This window comes from Bos grunniens, chromosome 28 (genome assembly GCF_055505025.1).
Source record: "Bos grunniens cultivar Pamir isolate PY7600 chromosome 28, Bosgru_T2T1.0, whole genome shotgun sequence".
Lineage (NCBI taxonomy): Eukaryota > Metazoa > Chordata > Mammalia > Artiodactyla > Bovidae > Bos > Bos grunniens.
This window is the reverse complement of record NC_141192.1, coordinates 39,176,215-39,199,799: the sequence shown is the minus strand read 5'-3', so window position 1 is coordinate 39,199,799 and position 23,585 is coordinate 39,176,215. Positions and strand designations below refer to the sequence as shown.

General features: G+C 49.2%; 1 protein-coding gene across 4 annotated transcripts in view; it reads left to right on the top strand.

Annotated features, from left to right (window-relative positions):
• The first annotated feature begins 669 nt into the window (after window positions 1–669).
• Window positions 670–23,585, top strand: part of SLC35F3 (solute carrier family 35 member F3) — a 147,689-nt gene continuing 124,773 nt past the window's right edge. Inside the window, exons 1-2 of one of the 4 annotated variants that reach the window (XM_086382898.1) lie at window positions 670–1,051; window positions 22,365–22,689. In XM_086382898.1, coding sequence (XP_086239024.1) covers window positions 976–1,051; window positions 22,365–22,689 — 401 coding nt within the window. In that variant the 5' untranslated portion in view covers window positions 670–975. The remainder of the gene's footprint in view (window positions 1,052–22,364; window positions 22,690–23,585) is intronic. The other 3 variants (XM_086382897.1, XR_015157174.1, XM_086382895.1) reach the window with 3 other exon arrangements.

Sequence of the window (23,585 nt, the reverse complement as noted above, 5' to 3'; positions counted from 1 at the left end):
CCGGGTAGTCACTCAGGGATCGCCCAGCCAGTGATGCAAGAGGTATGTCATTGCTTTTAATCAAGCATCATTGGCCAGTAGCTTACAGGTGGGTCAGAGTAGAAGCGGTGAGACCAGGGCTTGCAGAGGCAAAAGCTGCCGCAGAAACCTAGGATCTGGGCCGAAATGAAGCTTGCCCTGCTTCCCAGGCAGTCGGACCTCTCAGGGCTGGGGCACCAGGGCAGGGGCAGGAGTCCCAAACCTTTGTTTTCTCGTGGCAGCCTTGCTTCTCTGGACTTGGCATCGTCCTCAAAAGGAAAAAGAGCTGTCCAGGGGATCAGGCAGAATAACGTGCCCCCAGACTTCCAAAGAAGTTAATGCCAGCCTGGGAAAGCTTTGCTTTTTTCTGACTCCTCTCGTAAACCAATACTTAAGGATTTTGCGCAGGGAGGAGGCTAACTCCCCATCCGAAGTCAGTAGCTCCCAGTTTAAACTTGTGAACCTCTGAGGCTAAGTTCTCAGGGCCTCGCCTCCCTTGCGCTGGTCTCAGCAAAGGACAGGGGCTGCCGGGGAGCTGCGGGCCGACCCCCGCCCCGACCGGAGGCAACCCTCGGGGCCGAGCTCCGAGGGAGGAAGCCGGGCTGCGGGGCTGGGCGGGCGGCCCGGGGCGGGGGCGGAGCAGGTGAGCCCGCGGGGTGGGAGCGGGGAGTGCACTTGTACGTGACGTTGGAGTTTGCGGCAACCTCGGAGCGGGAGGCTGTGCGCGCGGGTGCGGAGTGGGTGAGCTGCCGGCGACGATGCGCTCCGCGGGGCGGCCGCCGCAGTGAGCCCTGCGCGGCGACGGGAGCCCGGCCGGCGGCCCCGGGAGGCAGGGCCGGGGCGGCCAGCAGCTCGCGCTCCTCCCCGGAGGAGGCCAACGGGCCCGCGAGGCGCGCTCCAGCCGGCCCCAGGATGTAGGCGATCGGCGGCGGCGCTCCTGCAGGCTGACGGCTCATCATGAAGAAGCACTCGGCCCGGGTGGCCCCGCTCAGCGCCTGCAACAGTCCGGTCCTGACCCTCACCAAAGTGGAAGGTAACGGACCGGGTCGGCGGGGCCTGGAGCGGGGATCCTCGCACCCTGTTACCTATGCCCCTGGGGCAGCGCCGCGCGCCTCCGGAGGTGGCGGCTCGGTCGCCCGACTGCCACGAGAGGCTGCGGGGAGGGAGTCGCGGGCTGCCCACCCGGCTGCCTCCTGTCCCGCACTTCAGCTCCTTCGAGGCCTGTCCGGAGTCCCCTGGGTTGGGAGCGTCACCCCACCTCACCCCATCCCGCCCCCAGGCAGACCAGAGGCATAGCTCAGAGAAGGCTGGCTGCCGCAGGCGAGACATCCCGCCCAGCGCTCTGAGCCTTCGCCAGCCCACAAGCCAAGCGATGCCCCGCTCCGTGGCAGGGCCAGCAGGTGAGCGAAAAGCCACCAGCAGCCTGGAAAACGTTTCTTTCCCCCTACTCAGGGGATTTGAGGCAGAGACCCATAGCGGCTCCGGAGAGCAACCTTACTCAGACCCAGCGGGCACTCGGCTGGAGTAAAGAGGACCTTGCCTTTTTATGGGGAAAGGAGGAAAAGCAGAGGGAGACAGCCTCAGCCCCCAACTCCTCCTCCCAGGAGGCCAAGGTGGACTGGCTGAGTCTCCTTAGGCCAGGTGAGGGCTGCGAAGGGACCGTCAGTGGGTTGAGGAAAGCAGACCCCTTGTTCTAGACTAAGGATCCCAGTGCGAACCTGGCTTCTGCTATTTCCCTGTGACTGGAGCTTGGAGCTGGGACGTCTATGTGATGGTTTCTGAGGATCCTGTATTCCCTCCCGAGCTCTTGTTTGTTACTAGGAGAGAGGGAATCTGAGAGGGAGAGGAGGCTGGCAGGGCACCTGCCAGTAGTCATCCTGGTACTATTGCCCCCATACTAGAGAGGAGGCCTCTGAGGCCCAGAAGGGTGGATGCACTTGTCCAAGATCTACAATGGTAGGTGGAGAAGCAGGAATGGAATCTCAGCTGTTGGAACCAAAAGCCATGCTTTTCAGAATATCACTTTGCACTAACCTGCAACTCAACAATTTCTTATATTCTATATATTTCTTAATACTTAACTATTTCTCCTTTCCTACCTTTAGAAGATTGTTGGGATTTTTTGTTTGTTTGTTTTTTCCTGCACATGGCTGTCTCTCCCTTCCCCCATCCCAATTTTAGGAAAGACTTGGTATGAGTGACCCACACCTGAATTTAGTGCATGTGCTACCTCTGAGGGGGGGGGGTGTGGAGAGAACGCGTTAGTCGCGCAATCGTGTCCTACTCTTTTAGACCCAATGGCCTGTAGCCCGCCAGACTCCTCTGTCCATAGGATTCTCCAGGCAAGAATACTGGAGTGGGTAGCCATTCACCATTGCATATTCAAGTCTTCCTGAGGATCTTGCCCAGAGGTATAAGTAAGTTGGGGAGGGAAAGAGTTGGATATTTGTGTCCCTTGGGGAAGCTGGAAGTGTCTTCTTGTTCGTGGGGTCTTCATGGGAAGTACCTCTGTCTTCACTGATGAAGTCAAATCAGTCGGCCCTGCTCTTTAGTTATGGGGTACCTCCCCCAGGCAGCCCCCAGCCCACCTTGGGCAGGACACCTCCCAGGGGGCACACAGAACCAGGCTGGGCATGAATGGCAAGGCCTCCAGAGCTGGGCAGTGTGACCTCAGAGGTACTGCAGAGGGCAAGGGTGACTTGCCAGGCCCAGGCCCCCCTCCAGCCAGGCCTAGGGTTGGCCTCCAAGGAGTGAAAACGGGGATTCCCTCCCCCAAGTCCCTTAGGGCTGCCTCCAGGTGAGCCTTGAGTCTACTCTTCACATGGATCGCCTAGCAGAGCCCAGGTTTGCTTTCTTAATTAACATTTGCACATACATGTCTGTGGCTAATGGGAAGTATATTAAACTAAGAATTGGGCAGCTCAGGGGATTAGGCTCCCCCCTTGCAGTGTATAAATCATAAACACTGAGCCTCAGTTTCCTCGATTGTGGAACAGAACTAACAATCTACCTCAGGGGACTTTGGGAAATGAATGCATTCAGGTCAGTAGGTAGGTAGGTAGGTGACAGTACCTGGCTGGCACATGCCTGGCACACAGTAGGTGCTTAATAAATGTCTGGCAATCCTCCAGTCACAGACTGTCTCACACCTTTGGTGAACCTTGTTGCTGCTCTCAAAAAGAGTACATGTGTGGGGTATCTGGATGTTTTTGGAAGTATCCGAAAGCATCTGCAGAGTTCCAGTGATACTAGAAGACCTCCAGTTGCCTTTTTGTATGGGATACCTGTGTGTGTGTCAGAGAAAGTCTGCAGGGCAGAGCTAATTAAACCTGCCCTGGGTATACCTAGACTCTCATGTAGCTCTTTCTGTCTGTCTGCTTCTCTTCCCTTGGTATTTGTGTTCAATTTGGCTTGGGGTCTATTTTTTGAAACCATTTGCATCTTGTGTGCTAGTTTTGGAAGTGTTGAATCATTTTGTTTTGCCTTGGATGCACAGGATAAGGTGGTCCCCCTACTGTGGCTGTCTCTGTGTGGATGGCAGACAGGCTCCAGTGATGGAAGGCAGTTAGCAAAGAATATTTATTAGCTTGTGTGGTATGTCTTCTAAGGGGAGGCAAGAAAGCCCCAGCATGTGGTACATATAAAACCAAAATAGAAAATACAACTCTTGGTGGAACTCAAGCACAGGATGGTGGACAAGATGACTTCATTTACTCAACAAATACCTCCTCTGATCCTGCTCGGTGTCCCTGGAAGTGCAAATAGGAGCAATGAAACTTCATTCTTTGAAGGAGGTGGTAAATTCTGGTTCAGAACTGAGGACAGAGAATTGCAGGGACACTGATAACTGGATAATCTGAGGAGGGGGAGGGGAAGGATTCCTGAGGAGGAGGAAGAGGCCTTCCTGAGGAGGAGGAGGAGAAGGGGGAGGCTTTCCTGAGGAGGAGAAGGGGGAGGAGGAGGAGAAGGGGGAGGCCTTCCTGAGGAGGAAGAGGAGGCCTTCCTGAGGAGGAGAAGGGGGAGGAGGAGGGGGAGGAGGAGGAGAAGGGGGAGGCCTTCCTGAGGAGGAAGAGGAGGCCTTCCTGAGGAGGAGAAGGGGGAGGAGGAGGGGGAGGAGGAGGAGAAGGGGGAGGCCTTCCTGAGGAGGAAGAGGAGGCCTTCCTGAGGAGGAGAAGGGGGAGGAGGAGGGGGAGGAGGAGGAGGCCTTGCTAAGGATGGGGAGGAGGCCTTCCTGAGGAGAATGGGGTGGAGGAGGGGGAGGAGGCCTTCCTGAAGAGGAGGAAGAGGCCTTCCTGGGGAGGAGGGGGAGGGGGAGGAGGTGGAGGCCTTCCTGAGGAGGAAGAAAAGAAGGAGAGGGAGGCCTTTCTGAGGAGGGGGAAGAGGCCTTCCTGAGGAGGAGGAGGAGGCCTTCCTGAGGAGGGGGAGGGGGAGGAGGAAGCCTTCCTGGGAAAGAGGATGAGGAGGAGGAGGTCTGCCTGAGGAGGAGGAGGAGGCCTTCCTTAAGGGGGAGATTTTTCTGTGGAGGAAGCCTTCTGAGGTAGAGTCCTTGCAATTGAAGTGAGAATACCTGTCAGGCAGGGAGGGAGGGGAGGCTGGTTCAGGCAGAGGGAAGGGTAAGTGCACAGGTCCTGCCAGAAAGCGTGAGAAGGGGACTGCGCCTGGGCTCTGGGAGGAGTTGCGTCTTGAAAAGGGACTTCAGCCAGGTTGACGGCATCTCTCCTGTCTGACGGCACACCTTGTTTTTTTTCATCTTCCTTTCCTGGCGTTCCCCCTGGACCCAGACACTGGATATTGATCAGTAACACATCTTTACTTGGATCATCTGTATTCACAACCAACTAACTCATGTTCAATAAAATTGCATTCAGTAGGAATTAATGGCTGAGAACAGGACAATGAACTCCCCCAGGAGGCCGCCATGGCCTGTGGACTGGATTTGGGGCCCACCTCTCCTGCTGAAGCAAATGACTTTGGCTTGATGATTAAAGCTCTCTGGGAATCAGTTCTTTCGAATGGAAATGAGGGTGATGATCTGTCTCCAGTAATAATGAGAGTAATAGTTTCCTGCTAATGAGTGTTATGATAGGTTGCAGGTACTTTGCTTGGGGAGATGGCTACATAATCTCTTTGCCTTCTAAAGGAAGGAAGCATTATTACTGCACTTTACAGACAAGGAAACTGAGGCATCCGGGATTCACTCATAGAAGCTGTGCAATGAGAAATCAAGGGTACTGTCAATTCCCTGGTAGTCCAGTGGTTAAGAATTCGTGCTTCCACTGCAGAAGGCCTGGATTCAATCCCTGGTCAGGGAACTGAGATCTTGTAAGCTGCAGCATGGCCAATAAACAATTTTAGATAAAATTCTATTAGAAAAAAAGGAAGAAGCAAGGGTGCCGGGCTACACAGGCATATTTGCCTAGCGCTTTGTAAGTGCTCAGTACCTATCTCCTCCCGTCACAGTGTGACTAGGAGGTCTGGACCACTGCGGTGGCTCCCAGGGCCCACTGCTGTTGCTATTACTACTGCCTCTGCGTCAGGGCGCTCAGCCTGTCTCAGCCTCCCCCAGCCTCGAGCTGGCTCCTTTGTTTATTCATTTATGACTGTGTTAGGTGTTTCTTGCAGACCGGGGCTTCTTGCTGTGGTGTGTTGCCCTGAGGCATGTGGGATCCTAGTTTTCCAACCAGGGATCGAACCCATGTCTCGTGCATTGGAAGGTGGATTCTTAACCTCTAGACCACAAGGGAAGTCCCTCTGTTTTTTGGTTTTTAAAAGATGGTTTCATTTATTTTACTTTTTGGCTGTGCTGAGTCTTTGTTGATTCTAAGGTTTTTTCCTAGTTGCGATACGCGGGCTTCTCTTTGCGGTGACTTTTCTGGTTGTGGAGCCTGGGCTTTAGGGCATGTGGCTTCAGTGGTTATGTCTCTTGGGCTCTGGAGCCCAGGCTTAATAGTTGTGGCGCACGGGCCTTGTTACTCCATGGCGTGTGTGATCTTCCCAGATCAGGGATCGAACCCATGTCTCCCGCATTGGCAAGCTGATTTTTTATCACTGAGCCACCAGGGAAGCCACTTCCTTTGTTTTTATTAAAGGAATAAGACTGTTATTCGGGGACGTGCAGCCCTGAGGGTCAACCTTAGAAACCTCTTGTCTTGAGAAGTATACTGCCAAAGGATTCCCATGCCCAAAATGTCTCCTAGGTTGCATCGCTCTAGGCCTAAAACCTCAAGGACAAAAATCACTCCGGTATTGATCCAGTGTGTTACCTAATATGTGCAAGAGAAGGAACCAGATATTACTGGAGATGCTAAGAGGAACCAGTTATAATTCTTGACCCAAACAAGTGAGAAATGTCGCAAAGAAATATTGCATGTTGGAAGGTAATTGTTTTTTTTGGTCGGGCCCACTGCATGTGGGATCTTGGTTCCTCCACTGGGGATGGAGCCTGGGCCCTCTACATTGGAAGCCCAGAGCCTTAACCACTGGACTGCCAGGGAAATCCCTGGAGCTCACTTTCGGCTGGGACACGGATAGCCACTCCTGTCACTCTTACCCTTGCTTTGTCAAAATGACATAATCTAACAGGACACTATTTCCTGCTGAGCCTGATATGGTCTCAGCACCCTTCTCATCACTGAACTCCAGGTGATTGTGTTTCCTTTCAAACTGGTCTTCTGGGAGCATGATCGCAGCATCACGGTAGAGGCCACGCCTCTGCCCTCTGGTGTCATCGTGTGCTATGCTTGGTTGCTCAGTTAGGTCCAACTCTTTGCGACCCCCATGGACTGTAGCCTGCCAGGCTCCTCTGTCCATGGGATTCTCCAGGCAAGAATACTGGAGTGGGTTGCCATGCCCCTCCTCCAGGGAATCTTCCCAACCCAGGGTCTGAACCCAGGTCTCCTGCATTACAGGCAGATTCTTTACTGTCTAAGCCACCAGGGAAGCCTAATAATACTAGAGTGGGTTGCCATTCCCTCCTACAGGGGATCTTCCCAACCCAGGGATCAAACCCAGGTCTCCTGCATTGCAGGCAGATTCTTTACCATATGAGCCACTAATGAAACCCTGGTGTCTTAGGGGAAAGGTAAGAACATGGGCTTCCAGGCAGGGTAGCCCTGCAGACCAAGATGCAGAGTTAGGAGAGGGTAGCATTTGGCAGAGACCTGTGGGAGTCTGGTGGGGACAGAGCTTACGTTATTTAAAGAAGTCAGGGGAAGAAGGTCCAAGGTCAAGGCTGGCCACAGTCAAACTTGGAGGGCCTCTCGAATTCTGGGCCTGGAGAGTAGACTGAAACTAGTAGGAAGCGGGAGGTGTGGAAGAAGAGAAGGGAGACACTGTCTGAGTCTGGGATACATGGCTCTGATGTTCACAATGAACCATGAAGGTGATTTCACCAATCACAATAAATATTTATAAAGGAATTAGAGTAGAATCAAAAACAGTCAAGTATATCACAGACAGAGTTGAAGTTGGAGGGCAGAAAGGGAGTCATCCAAGAGGACTCTAAAGATGAAGATGCTTTAAATTCCCCGGAAGTCCAGTGGTTAGGACCCTGCACTTCCACTTCAGAGGCACAGGTTCGATCCCTGGTCAGGGAACTACGATCCTACAAGTTGAGTGACATGGCTCCCCCTAAAAAAGTTAAATAAAAATAAATGAAGATTAAGATGTCATTGGCAGTCACAGCTGGGGAGACAGGGGACGCGTCACATTTAGACAAGATGAGAGTGGGGCCTTGGCAGTGCCTTTGAGTGCAGGTGTTTGCGTGTAGGAGGCGAGAACCTGGGAGAAAGAGGTGGTGAAGGCCGAGTGACAAATCAGGTTGGAGATGGCACTGTGGGGATGAACGGGCTGGCCCAGAAGCCTGCTGGCCACAGACATTGGGAAGATGGAAGAGGCAGAACCCAGATCAAAGGGCGTCATGGAAATCCCAGGAAGAAAACCAAGAATGAGAAATTGTGCTGCAGTATCAGACAGGGCCAAAGGAAGCAGGTTTTGTTTTGTGTTTTGACCTCACTGTTCAGTTTATGGAACTAAAACCCTCGCCCTTGACAGTGAGAACAGGGTCCTAAACTCTGGACCCCACGGCATAGTTTTATAGAAACAATTTTGCTGGTTCACAGACCAGATTGCAAGGGGTGAATGTTTGGCAAAGGAGAAGAAAAGCAGAGGCCAGTAAAGGTATTATTGGTCAGTAAGAGAGGTGAGGGGAGTTAGGTTCTCTTTAAGGGGAAGGGGAGAGATTTGGGGAGATCTGGTCAAAGTGTTAGTCATTCACTTGTGTCCGACTCTTTGCAATGCCATGGACTGACAATAACCTGTCAGGCTCCATTGTCCATGAAATTCTCGAGGCAAGAATACTGGAGTGGGTAGCTATTCCCTTCTTCAGGGCATCTTCCCAGGCCAGGAATCGAACCTACATCTCCTGGTTGGCAAGCAGATTTGTTATCACTGAGTCACCTGGGAAGCCCTAGGGAGAGCTGATGTTTCTGTAAATTGGAGGAAGGAGTCTAGTGCCGGGGCACGTCTGGAGTTGCCCCAGGAGAGTGTGATTGAGGCAGCAGAGACCGGAGGCAGAGGGGCTTGGGAGGACAGACCAGGCCAGAGAAGGGATGGTTAGCCTGGTAAGGAAGAGATGAGATCAAAGACCTCAGAAATGTCGGCTGCTGGGGAGGGAAGCCGAGGACGTGAGCTGATGACTTGGGTCTTCTCTGTAATGTACGAAGTGGCACCATCTGCCAGAAATGATGGATGGAGATGAAGGCTCGCAGAGGTGAGAAAGGGTTCGGAGGAGCTGTGTGGGAGAGCCCAGGAGAGATATAACTCTTAAAAGCCTTTTTGGCAAGTGATCCATTCTCACTGGTTAAGACACCGTGTCACTGAAGGGGAGTGTGGAGGAAGAATGCCCTGTGGGCACAGGATGCTGGCATTTCATGTCCTGCTTCCCTACTAACTAATTCTCACCTCCTGGAAGCTGGGCTTCTCTTTTCTGAAAAGAAAGGGGATTAAAGTAGAGCTTCCATGGCTGTTTCAGCAGAAAGAGTTTATGAGTCTAGTAAGTAGCTTACTCATTAGCAGGGACTGGTTTATCTAATGAAATCTCTTTACTATCAGAGAGCTGATAGAGCTGATAGAGACTGAGGGAACAAGACCCAGGGCAAGTCAGAAATTTGAACTGTGTGTGTGTGTGTGTGTGTGTGTGCATGTGTCTTCATAGAGGAAGTAGTGCATGCATGCTCAGTCCTGTCTGACTGTTTTGTGACCCCATGGACTGTAGCCCGCCAGGCTCCTCTGTCATGGGATTCTCCAGGCAAAAACACTGGTGTGGGTTGTCATTTCCTCCTCCAGGGGATCTTTCTGACCCAGGGATCAAACCCAAGTCACTTGTGCCTCCTGAACTGGCGTGTGGATTCTTTACAACTGCACAATCTGGGAAGCCCCCTGTGTGTGTGCATGCATGTGTGTGTATATGTGTGCTTGTATGTATGTGTGTGTTCTTGTGTGTTTGTGCATGCTGTATTTATGTATATGTGTGTACATGTGTGCATGTGTGTGTGTGTGTGTGTTTCAGGGGTGGGATTTGGCATCTGGGCAGGAAAAGGAAGAAAAGTTAAATGAGTACTTAGATTCTATGAATCTTCATCAGCAGGAAAGCAATGGACTCCAGACAATAACCCCCCATGATGGGGGTACAGAAAGAGGTCTAGAAAGACCCCAAAGAGGAGCGTGCAAATTTCCAGCTTTGCCTGGAGCTGGCCTGGATGTTTCCGTATCAAAGCCTCTCTGCCTGGGATGCGCTCAGCCCATCACCCTCAGCCCAGGCAGAGGGTGGAGCGAAGCCAGGGAGGACTTTTGATACCTTAAGCTGACCGCACATGGGTCCTTGAACAAGCACCCTCAGTCCTGCCTTAGAGATGGATGTTTTATGACTCTGCTGAGAACCAGATGTTTTAGAAGACAGTGCTTTGTGCATCAAGATGAGTTGTGTAACCACCTAGGCCACTAGTTAAAATATCACCCTGTTTCCCTGCTCCCCTTCGGAGGGGGTGACTCCATGTACCCCTTCTTTCCTGGGGGGCTGTGCTGCACACAGTTTGCCTTCCTATAACCCCCGTCTCCCTGTGAGGCACAACAGCCTGACTCCCACCACACAGACTTGAGAGAAGAGGAGTGTGTACATAAGTTGGTGTTTGTGTGCAGGTCCCAGCAGTGCAGGAATATCCCCCGATCTTTCTGGGGTGAGTGCCTGCTGTGAACAAAGGTATGATGTGCCTGGGCAGGCGGTGGAACCCTGGAGGCTAACAGGCCACGACTGGCAGGTGCGGGGATTAAAACTGATCCCTTCCAGCCCAGGTGTCTTCAGACCACAGATCCAAACAGGCCCTTGCTCCCCTCCCAAGGTGGCCTCTTCCCTCCCCCAAGGCGCTAAGGGCATTATCTCAAGCTTACCCATATCCACTCACCTTCTCAGAAGTCATGTTTGCTTTGAGCTGTGAACATTCCAGAATTGTTTTAAACCCACTGCAAGAGGCAGTGTGGTTTGGATATTGGGAGTTACTTGGGGACCTCTAAGAATGTGAGGAGTGGGGCGGAAAGGCCAGTACTAGTGTCTGTTTTTGGAGGTGGTGATGATGGCTGGGGAGCAGGCCAGATTTGGGGCTGATTCAGACTAGCGCTGCAGCCAGGTAGAACTTCCAGTGAAGTTCCTTCTGCCAAGCGGCTCCACCCCCTTTTAAAAAGCAGCCTTCCTTCACCTCCCAGTTCTGTATCCACACCAGGGAAATAATTTTGTTTTTTAAAAACAACTTTGCAACTGCCATGTTGTCATCTATCTCTGCATGTTAATCTCCAGGAATTACAGCAACTAAGTCGCTTCAGTCGTGTCCGACTCTGCAACCCCTTAGACAGCAGCCCACCAGGCTCCCCCATCCCTGGGATTCTCCAGGCAAGAACACTGGAGTGGGCTGCCATTTCCTTCTCCAATGCGTGAAAGTGAAGTCGCTCAGTCGTGTCCAACCCTTAGCGACCCCATGGACTTCAGCCTACCAGGCTCCTCCGCCCATGGGATTTTCCAGGCAAAAGTACTGGAGTGGGGTACTATTGCCTTCTCCAAATTACAGCAAATGCTTAAGCAATTCAGGGAAGTACCTGGTATTTCTAATGTAGTCATTCATGGCAGTTATTTTTTTCTTTTATTTTTTTAAATAAATCTTGTATTTTAGAGTTGTTGTTGTTTAGTTGCTAAGTCATGTCTGACTCTTTTGCGACCCTATGGACTATAGCCTGCCCGGCTCCTCTCTCCAGGGATTTTTCAGGCAAGAACACTGGAGTGGGTTGCCATTTCCTTCTCCAGGAGACCTTCCCAACCCAGGGATCAGACACATGTCTCCTGCATTGCAGATGGATTTTTTACCACTGAGCCACCAGAGATGCCCTATTTTAGAATAGTTTAGATTTACAGAAAAGTTGCAGAGATAGTACAGAGTTCTTAAATACTTCACATCCAATTTCTTCTATTGTTAACATCTTCTATTAGTATGGTACATTTATCACAATTAATGAGCCAACATTGATGCATTATTATTAACAAAAATTCATATTTATTCATATTTCTTTGGTTCTTTGCTAATTGCTAAGTCACTTCAGTCGTGTCCGACTCTGTGTGACCCCATAGACGGCAGCCCACCAGGCTTCCCCGTCCCAGGGATTCTCCAGGCAAGAACACTGGAGTGGGTTGCCATTTCCTTCTCCAATGCATGAAAGTGAAAAGTGAAAGTGAAGCCGCTCAGTCGTGTCCGACCCTCAGCGACCCCATGGACTGCAGCCTTCCAGGCTCCTCCATCTATGGGATTTTCCAGGCAAGAGTACTGGAGCGGGGTGCCATTGCCTTCTCCGTCTTTGGTTCTTACCCACCATCTTTTTCTGTTCTAGGATGCTGTCTAGCATGCCATATCACATGCCTCTTCAGTCTTCTCTTGGTTACGATATGGCGGCATTTCTTCTAAGAGGTTATCACAATAAATACTCATCCACAGCTTGTCACCACTTCCTGCACAGTGACAGCTCTCGGTCTGTGCCTCACACCGTCACAAACACAGTGCACTCCCCGCTGTAACACCCTCAGGCCAGTCTGCTCAGGCTGCCATGACAAAGTACCACCACCTGGATGACTTAATAGACTATTTTCTCACTGTTCTGCAGGCTGGAAGTCCAAGATCAGTTTCAGTTTTAGTTCAGTCGCTCAGTCGTGTCCGACTCTTTGCAACCCCATGGACCACAGCACACCAGGCCTCCCTGTCTATCACCAACTCCTGGAGTCTACCCAAACCCATGTCCATTGAGTCGGTCATACCATCCAACCATCTCATCCTCCATCGTCCCCTTCTCCTCCTGCCCTCAGTATTTCCCAGCAACAGGGTCTTTTCTAATGAGTCACCTCTTCGCACCAGGTGGCCAAAATATTGGAGTTTCATCTTCAACATCAGTCCTTCCAATGAACACCCAGGACTGATCTCCTTTAGGATGGACTGGTTGGATCTCCTTGCAGTCCAAGGGACTCTCAAGAGTCTTCTCCAACACCACAGTTCAAAAGCATCAATTCTTCGGCACTCAGCTTTCTTTATAGTCCAACTCTCACATCCATACATGACCACTGAAAAAACCATAGCCTTGACTAGATGGACCTTTGTTGACAAAATAATGTCTCTGCTTTTATGCTGTCTAGGTTGGTGATAACTTTCCTTCCAAGGAGTAAGCGTCTTTTAATTTCATGGCTGCAATCACCAAGATCAAGTTGTATGCAAAGTTGGCTTCTGGTGGAGGTGCTCTTCCTGGCTTATAGACAGCCACTTCTTTGCTGTGTCCTCATGCAGCTCCTCTCTATGTCCACAGAAAGAGCTCCCTGCTGTCTCTCTTCCCATAAGGCCACCAACCCTATCAGATCAGGGCCCCACCCTATGACCTTAGAGGCTTCAACTGCAAATGCAGCCGTTGGAGGTTACAGTCTTAATGTATAAATTGAAGGAGGACATAGCCATTCAGCTCACAAAAGTCTTCATTTCATGTTGGTGAACCCCAACCCAGAGTTCCATACACACTCAGGATGCTCCAAATGTAAAAAGAGAGTCTGTCCTTTTGAAAACTTAAAGCCCCTCTTTAGTGATCGGCAGATGTGACTAGGGTGGTCAGCACCAATCACTTCCAAAGGGAAGAATAAGGATGCTGTACATTCCTCTGGATGCTTTGGGGTCAGATGGATGCTTGGAACTGCATTCAGCCCCTCACTACTCTGTGACCTTGAGAGACTAACTGTGAGACCCTCAGCTGTCCCACAAAAGAAGAACAGTCATATTTTGCCAACATTAAGGCAAGTTTTGAAAAAAGCTGTGTAATCTCCTGGCAGAGAGCATATACACTGTATGTATAACTGTCACTTGGGGAATTCCCTGGGGGTCCGGTGGTTAGGACTTCATGTTTTCACTGCCAAGGGCCTTGGTTCAATTCCCTGGTTGGGGAACTAAGATCCTACAAGCAGTGCAATGGCAGGACCATGCAGTCTAAAAAAAATTAAAAAAAAACAACAACAAAACTCGTCACTTGCCCTTTGCTTCCCCGTGCCCTCTTCTTCTCCCTTACTCAGGGTCAGCTTTAATTATCTGTGGAGTCCATCTTTCCTGGGGCCCATTGCCAGACACAAGTGTGACTGAGCCTTCATCATGCATGAATAATGGGAATATTTTCTGACCCAAAGGCCAGGAATACAAACAGAAGTTTGACAAGTGCAGGTGGGCATCATCCATCAGGATATGTGACATCAGGATTGCTTTGGGGACACCCAGGGCCCGGGGTGGCCTTACACATATGGCAGCCTTTTCTTCCCTTCCCGCGAAACCATGTCTTAAATGAAACAGTCACACGTAAATTCACTGAGCAAGTATTTAATGAGCAGATGAGGTAAACAAAACCGAAACTGCATTTTGGGGAGATGAATTACACTTGCAAGTGGCCATAAACAAAAGCTTTCTTCCAAGCTCCTGATTTTATAAAAGCTGTTTCATTGGGTGACCAGGCCCTGAAAGGATATATGCGTCAGTGATCAGCAAATGGGGAAATCGCTCATCAAGCCCTCTTCCCTGGGCAATCCAGAAAAAGAAAAGGGTGGGGGCTCTGTTCCCAGAGCAGCCATCAATTGTGTCTTATGTGGGTCAATTTGGAGACATTGACCCATCTACAACGTGGATACCGTAAACCCCAACACTTGGATGGACAAGCTCCCCTAGGAAAGAGTGTGTGTCTGCCTTATGCCTCACAGCTAGCTAGCAGCAGGTAAGTCGCTTCAGTCGTGTCTGACTCTGTGCGATTCTCCAGGCAAGAACACTGGAGTGGGTTGCCATTTCCTTCTCCAATGCATGAAAGTGAAAAGTGAAAGTGAAGTCGCTCAGTCGTGTCCGACTCCTAGCAACCCCGTGGACTGCAGCTTACCAGGCTCCTCCATCCATGGGACTTTCCAGGCAAGAGTACTGGAGTGGAGTGCCATTGCCTTCTCCAATGCCTCACAGTACATTTCAATAAATTGGCTAAAACTTTAGTCCATCTAAGAGAAACAAAAACATATCTGTACAAAGACTTAAGTCCCCAACATACAAACAAGTTCTGTTCTGAGAGTGCATTCTTAAGTCTGATTTCTGCCTAAGTCCAACAAAGTAAGCCCAGGTACCCAACTAACACAATCTGCTATGTTGTACTGTACTGTAATAGGCTTATAATACTTTTCACACAATACATAAAAACAAACAAAAAATAAAACATTTTAACTTTCCAGTGCAGTACCCTGAAAAGCACAGTAGTACAGTATGACAGCTGGCATACAGGGTCTGGCATCAAGTGAACAGGCAAGAAGAGGTACTGCCTGGAGGAGGGAGTGGAGATGGGAGATGGTAGAGCTGAAAGATCATCAGCAATAGGAGACAGAGGGCAAGCTGCAATGTCTCTCACTCCTGGCACTGATGGAATGCACGTTCACATCTTTGAAAGTTTACAACTTGTGGGTTCATGTGTAGGGGACTTAGTGTATATATGAGTGTTCATAGCAGTGTTATTCACAGTAGCCAAAGAACGAGAAACTGTACCCTTGTCCATCAACTGATAACTGGATAAGCAAAATTTAGACTAGCCATTTGCCCTACTATCCAGTTATAAAAAGAATGAACTCCTGACGCATGCCGTGAGTGCCATGGAGGAACCTCAAATACATTATGCTGAGTAAAAAGTCAGATGCAAAAGTCGACAAATTTCTATGAAAAAACCAGAGTAGGCAAATCTGTAGTGATAGAAGACTTGTGGTTGCCTGGGATGGGGGCAGGGGTCTGGGGAGGGACTTCAGAGCACTCATGAGGACCCATTTTGAGATGATGGAAGTGTTCTAAGACTGGATGGGGTGATAGATTCACGATTCTGTAGATTTACTAAGAATCGTGAATTGCACTTCTGAAACAAGTGAATTTTGCAGTTAGGAAAATTAGTCCTCAAAAAAAACTTTGAAAAATTAACCGTGTAGGTCTTACTGATGGAGGTGTCATGGGGCGGTCTCTTCTCCTGTTCTCTTCAGGATGATAACCCCTCCACTTCCAGGAGCCTGGGACCAGGCCAGCCCGTGGATTATCCTTGAGTCCAGCTCTGAGTCCCTTCTCCTTAAGACAGTGACTCTTGCACTTTGTAAGTGCAGAACTTCCTGCCTACTTCTTCAGACAAAGAGTCAACAAGGGTCTGCTTTTTCTGCTGCTGCTGCTGCTGCTAAGTCGCTTCAGTTGTGTCCGACTCTGTGCGACCCCATAGACAGCAGCCCACCAGGCTCCGCGGTCCCTGGGATTCTCCAGGCAAGAACACTGGAGTGGGTTGCCATTTCCTTCTCCAATGCATGAAAGTGAAAAGTGAAAGTGAAGTCACTCAGTCGTGTCCGACTCTTTGCGACCCCATGGACTGCAGCCTACCAGGCTCCTCCATCCATGGGATTTCCCAGGCAAGAGTACTGGAGTGGGGTGCCATTGCCTTCTCCGCTGCTTTTTCTAGGGGACCTCAAAAAAGAAATATTTGTGTTCTGTCTCTCTCTTTTTTGGCTGTGCTTGGTCTTTGTTACAGCACGTGGACATTTCTCTAGTTGTAGAACACGAACTCTAGAGCCCGCGGGCTCAGTAGTTGTCAAGCAGAAGGCCAGTGGGATCTTAGTTCCCTGACCAGGGACTGAACCCACATCCCCTGCATTGGAAGGTGGGGTCTTAACCACTGGACCACTAGAGAAGTCAGCATTTGTGTTCTCTCAGAGGCTTGGAAGAGCCAGTTTGTGGGAATTTGAATTAGAAGTGAGTGATTTTCCAATTATTCTTGCTTTCTTGTTGGAGAAATGACTTTCACTAACTAAACCTAAAAGGCCCTCAATTCATAATTTTCTCAGCAAAAAAACAATGGACACCTCATGGGACAGAGGACTTGCCTGGGTCCCAGAATGAGTTAGCCACTAAACCAGACCTCCAAGAGTTTCCTCCTGCTAGGTAGGGACACAGCCTCTAGTTACTGCTTGACTGAAGAGTACAAATTTTTCTAGATCCCTTGTAAGAGAGAAGTATCAGATGTGATTTTGCAGGTAGGACTAATGTCTGGTTCCAGCAAATTGCATGACACTGAACACTGGCTCAAACAGTAAAGAGTCCACCTGCAGTGCAGGAGACCTGGGTTCAATCCCTGGGTCGAGAAGATGCCCGGGAGAAGGGACTGGCAACCTACTCTGTTAATTGATTATAATATATAATATTGTAATAATTATTGGCTTCCCAGGTGATGTTAGTGGTAAAGAACCTACCTATCAATGCAGGAGACTGAAGAGACATGGGTTCGACCCCTGGGTTCGGGAGACCCCTGGAGGAGGGCATGGCAACCTGCTCCAGGATTCTTACCTAGAGAATCCCATGGACAGAGGAGCCTGAAAGGCTACAGTTCATAGCATCACAAAGAGTCAGACACAACTGAAGCAACTTAGCATGGATGAACACAGCTCAGGATGGAAGTTTACACACAGGTATGGTTATATCTTAGCATGCCGTGGAGTATGCGTTGTGTGTAAGAGAACACTCTTCCTACGCACACACATGCCTTTCTCCAAAATGCTCAGTGGAAGCAGCTCCAGTGACAGTAATTGGGAAACGCCCACCTGTCCCTCAGCTGCTTCAAGTGAATCAAGTGGTGTGAACAGGACGTGTAGAGACAACACAGCCAAAGGGAGATGCACGATGCCACAATGACCACATCTGTCAGTACAACCATGGGGTCAAAGTACATCATCTCCTTTGCACTGAACCCAGAACCCTTGGCTCAAATGCAAGGTTAGGATGGCCAATTCAAGATCATAAATAGAGGGCTTGTTAGTGGGAAGGGGGTGTTGGCGAGTAAGGGTGACCTAAAGAGCATTTTAGTTGTGTCATCGTGGTCACAGGAGCTGAGACAGGATGCAGCATGAGGCTCATTCAGCCCTGATGACTTTGAGACACTCTGCAGTGCCTCTTTCAGGGGTGATAAGGAGTGACCAGAAACACTTGGTTACTTGTGTTGCTGTGACCGAGAAGTCACTGGTACAGAGGAGTCACTTGTAATTTAGGAGGGGAGAGAAAATACACCAGAATTTCTTGCACAGGAGTATACAAGAGGATTTTGAAAGGGGAAACTGGCCCCCTCGGTGTCATTCTTCCTTTCTGAAATCTAGCATCAGTTGGACAGCTGCTGAAAATAACCTTAAGAATGGTAGCATGGGATGGGATGTGTTTGCTACCTTTCAAATACGGGAGAATAAACACGTCTGCTAACCAAAATCATTGTGTCATTCTATCTTTATTCTTTAATTTTATCTGTTTGTTATGGACACTGGGGCATGTATAATGTATGTTTACTTCCTAGAAAAAGTAAATTCCAAAATCTGAATTTGCAAAAGTCTCTTCTGCTAGCCTGGCAACTTCTTCTGCCAGGGCAAGATTGGGCATTGCAGTGGCGCAAGGCAGTGGGGGATTTCAGAGCTCACCATCTTCCTCACCACTCTTGGGGCAGACCGGGTCCTGATCCTGATCTTTGCTTCTCTTGTTCTTCATCCTTTCTATCCTGCAAGACCCAAGCCAAGCTTCTGCCTCCTCTGATCTTTCTGGGATCACAGCCACACTAGTGTCGCCCTCTTCAGAGTTTGCCTTACAGTCAAAATTTCTCCATTTGTAATTGTTCTGTAATTCTTTCATAGATCTGTTTTGTCACTCCCAGATAGACTGTAAGTTCCTGAAGAGCAGGATGCAATCATGTTTTATATTTATTTATTGACCACCAAAGTTCTTGGCACAGGGCGGATGCTTCATGGTAACTTCCTAGCAGATTGAAATGCTCCTAGGATGTGTTGCAGTATATGCAGCCCTGTAAGATTTAGAAATACGTGCTCTTATGCATCCGGTTAGATGACTGCTGGCCAAAAATACAGTATAATTCCAGTTTTGTTGTGTGTGAATGTGTATGTGTTGTGCAAAGATACAAATTTTGCTGGGGAAAATGCAGCAAAATGTCCAGTGATATCTCTAGGTACTAAGATTCGAATATGCAGTGCATTGTTTTTATTTATGCTATGAAATACTTTTGTAATGATTCTGTAAACAATATTTTTAGTTTACATGAGGTAGGTCTGGTTTAAAAGAAGTATTAGGAATGAGTGAGGTAATGAAACTGGTAAGTGATTTATCACTATATGAGACTCCAGGCCATGAAATGGAAAGCTTGCAATGGGTTTGAATACCTCTAATTCTTTATGGTCTAGTCCAGTGTTTCCAAAAGTGTGTTCTAGGGGACCGCAGTCCTACCACAGGTATTATGTTGAAATAATATGGGAAGCACACGTTCTCCAGCTGCCTTTTGGAAATCCACTACATCTATTAGTCCTGTAGCAAAAGAATCTGTTTCCCAAACTTCTGATCATGGGATGCTTCTTTCTGATAATACCGTACCTGTTAATTGCATTATACTTAGGGAAACATAGTTCTATCTTATTTTTTAATAATAGAGTGCAGAATGTCTTTATTTTGCTTGTGTATTATCAATATGCCCTGGTCAAATGAGCCAGAGAGGGTAAAAAGTTGGATATAATTTCTTTAATCCAAATATATAAAGACATTTAAATCGTACAGTTTTTTAAAAGAGATATTTAATTTTACATTTTTTATGAGCTCAATTTGTTTTGTTTGTTTGGCTGTCTTGTTTTGTTTTTTCCCTTGCGGCCTGTGGAATCTTTCCCATCCGGGGATTGAACCTGCATCCTCTCCACTGGAAGGCAGAATCTTAACCACTGGACCACCAGGGAAGTCCTAACAGTACAATATTACATGATTTGGTGATCTTTCCTTCATTGTAACACCGCGTAGCATCAGCCATCACTTCATTCTTTAAGTTTTCAAACTTAATTGGCCATAATGCAAAACTGGATGAGAAAACATGTTAGGAGCCTGAATTTTTTTTCAGCCTCCTCTAGGTTCTATTCTTAAATGGCCAGTTAATACTGTGAAACTGCATTTCCTTTCTATGTGGACTTTTTTCTTTTCATCTCCATAACTGTCTTCTTGGTATGAGTTTCTGATAGTTGATGCTGGTGGTCAAGGAATCTCCCAGCCCTAACACTGCTTGAACACTCAGCAGTGACGGGTTGCAGAGGCTCACCCCAAATGTCAGGGAGTTAGTGTATACACTGAAACATGTGTGTTTCTATCTGAAAATGGAAGTTGTGGGGATTCACTGGGAACAAAGACACGATGTCCTGGTGGAAGGGTATTAGGCAGAAGGAGAGGGATCTTCCTTGCTTTTGCCCCCTCTGCTTCTCCCCTCTCTGCAGCCCATGCCAGAAACACACAACTTGTTGGAAGCTCAGAGGTGGTCAGCATATGGTTTTCCAAGTTCTTTCTGACTCAGATGTATACACACATGAAAAGGAAGAGGAGGAGGGAGAATAAATATTAATAAAGCAGGTACAGAAGCACAATATGTTTACTAGATGGTGTCAAGAATTTGGGGTCAGTAAAGGAAATTATCTCTCCTTTCGAGCTACAAAGTCTTTGGATTACCCTTGGCTAAAAGCGATATAACCGAGGACTTCCGTGGCAATCCAGTGATTGGGACTCTGTGCTTTCACTGCTGAGGGCCTGGATTTGATCCCTGGCCAGGAAATTAAGATCCCACAGGCTGTATGGTGTGGCCAAAAAACACAAAAGAGAGATACACCCAGACTTGGCAATTAATGCTAGGATTAGCTAACACCTATATAATAGGCTGGAGTTTCCCAGGTGACTCAGTGGTAAGGAATCTGCCTGCCAATAAAGGAGACTAGGGTTCTATCCCTGGGTCAGGAAGATCCCCTGGAGAAGGAAGTGGCAGCCCACTCCAGTATTCTTGCCTGGGAAATCCCATGGACAGAGGAGCCTGGCAGGCTACAGTCCATGGGGGTCGCAAAGAGTCAGACGTGACTTAGCAACTAAATAATAACAACATATAATAGGCTACCTTGAATCAGGATTTTGCCTCATAGAATTATTATATTTCTGGGACTTTCCCTTGGTCCAGTGGCTAAGACATCACACTCCCAATTCAGGGACCTGGGTTCGATCCTTGCTGCTGCAACTAGAGATCTCACATGCTGTGCTTAAAGTTACCAAGATCTTGAGTGCCACAACTAGGATCTGGCATGGCCAAATAAGTCAATAAATATTTTTAAAAGAATTATTATATTTCAGACAGTGTAATATACAAAACTTGGTTTCATAGTATTAGAGCTATTGAAATTGCAATTAAGTTTAAACAACTTCCATAGAGTATCATTTGACCCCAATATACTCTGTACCCATCTCCTGGACCACTGTGGGGTCTGCCCTCTTTCGGCTGAGTGCCTGGCTGGTCATATAAAAGGCAAGTAGGCCATCTCTTGGAAATTCGCCCCCATCCATGGTCACACCTTACACAAGTTACAGTTCTGTTTAAATTTCCAGCTGACTGACCTGCACACAATCATGAATGGAAACCAAACAGTGGGAGAGAATGCCTTTTCCACTTTCTCAGGGTCTGTGGGAACAGTACTGCTGCACAGCCACGCTCTGAGCTGCAGCCTGGCTTCCAGAAGTCACACGGTCCTCCAGCAGATCGTCGGAGAGCTTTCAGAGCACCAGCTGCCAGAGGCTGTGGTTTTTAAGTAACAGTTCACAGTGGGACTGACGGCCATCAGCTAGGAGTCCGTAAGAGCAAATAGAGGAGTAAGAGTGTTATTGTTCAGTCCCTCCTGTGGTATCTCTTTGCGACCCCATGGACTGTAGCACACCAGGCTTCCCTGTCCTTCACCATCTCCCAGAGTTTGCTCAAACTCATGTCCATTGAGTCAGTGATGCCATCCAACCATCTCATCCTCTGCCGTCCCCTTCTCCTCTTGCCCTCAGTCTTCCCTAGCATCAGGGTCTTTTCCAATGAGTGACAGATATATATTTCTTTTTTTTTTTTTTTGCCACACCCCACAGTCATGTGGGATCTTAGTTCCTCACCGGGGATCAAAGCCACACCCCCTACATTGGAAGGGCAGAGTCTTAGCCACTGGATCACCAGGGAAGTTCCAGGACGGTCTGTTTTTGCTCTACATGCAAAAGAAGATGAGACTCTCCGCATCCATGCCCTTAAGTGCCAGGCAAGGAGGAGCTTCTGTCATCATAACAGGAGCTTCTAGAGGTCGAGGCCTATGACCTTCTCAGGAGGGAATCCCCAGCCCCTAGCACTGCCCAGTGCCAGAGTCGCACATCAGTCCCTGTGAGCTGAAATATTAGTGAAATATTTGGAAAAATATTTCAACCACTCTGCGTTCTGGAGAAATGTTTCCGCTTCTCCAGGTGTGCACAGAGATCACCTGCTGAAATACAGATTCTGATGCCAGGATTCCTGAGATTTCGCATTGCCAACAAGCTGGGGGTGGTGCTGATGCTGCCAGCCCCATCTTTTCAGGTTCAAGTTTCTAGAGGATTCTAGAGGAAGAGTAGGACACGACTTGGCAATCAACAACAATTCTAGAGGATAAGAAAACCAGAGACAATGTCTTCAAGTTTTGTTTCAGGAAGCTGTCCCCAGGCCCCCATTCCCCCCATCCCCCCCAACTCTCCTCCCCAGGGTGGCAATAACAATCGCAGTGGGGGAGTCGGTTACCCTCTTGGCATCCCTCCCACCCCCACCCCCTTCAGCCTGGCCACGTGAAGCTGTGGAGGCCGCGTGAAGGTGTGGAGGCCCCAGTTAACTTCTCCCTTCTCTGCCGCCAGGGGAGGAGCGCCCCCGGGACTCCCCGGGCCCGGCGGAGGCCCAGGCGCCGGCGGGGACCGAGGCCGGTGGGAGACCGAGCCGCCACTGCTGGAGATGCTCCCGCGCGCAGCTCAAGAAGATCTTCTGGGGTGTGGCGGTGGTGCTGTGCGTGTGCGCCTCCTGGGCGGGCGCCACGCAGCTCGCCAAGCTGACCTTCAGGAAGTTCGATGCTCCCTTCACCCTGACGTGGTTTGCCACCAACTGGAACTTTTTATTCTTCCCCTTGTACTATGCGGGGCACATCTGCAAGTCAGCGGAGAAGCAGTCAGTGAAGCAGAGATACAGGTAGGCACCTCCGCTGGGATGCAGGCTCAGCATGGGGCTGCTCTCCGGAACGCTGATGCTGCTGGGTGGGTGATGAGATGGGCCAGCAGACACAGTAGGAAGTCACCGTGTCTCTCGTTGTCTTAGTGAGGTTCCAGGATCAGAATTCATTCCCTTCAGAAGTGGTGAACACCCTTCCTCCGCCTCTAGCCTTTCACCCCAGGAATTCCTTTCTAGTAGGCTGGAGAAGGCAGCAGCTTCCAGAGATGGGCTGTGGTAAGTCCCCAGAAAGGGTAGAAACGGGAAAACTGTATGGCTCTGTTATCCTCCTCAGACTGGGCTGAGGATAGGTCCATGGAGCCAGGTGACATGGCTACTCCCTGTAACTTACCTTCTCAACCCTGCGGGTGCTCATGGCAAAGACTTGATTACTCATTTCCCCTAGGCACAAGCCATTTCCTCTTTTGATTATGTGGTTGGAGGCAGGTGTCTGAATATCTGGCAGTGTTGCCATCAAAGTCAAAGCATGGTCTGAACTTTGTTGACTGTATTTATGCATGTGTATTTTCTCATTGAAATGACCTCCCTTTGAAAGAGGTCAGAAGTCCAGATGCCAGCCCTCTGCCACCATGTACAGCAGGGTGCCCCAACCTCCTCCAGAGTCAGATGCTTAGTGTTGGCCCTGGGTTATCATCTATGCCCATCCCTAGATCTCATGGTCACCCAAAGCTGAGGTCCTCTGTGACTATGTCAAGGACCTTACTATTGGCCCAAATCACATCTACTCAGGAAAAAAAAAAAAAAGGAAAGAATACTGGTCAAGGTGACCAGGTGGGCCCGGGGAATTTCTCTTTCATCAGCCTCAGAAATGGATAAAAATTTGGAAGTTGAGGGTTGTTCACTCCTTCACCACTGCC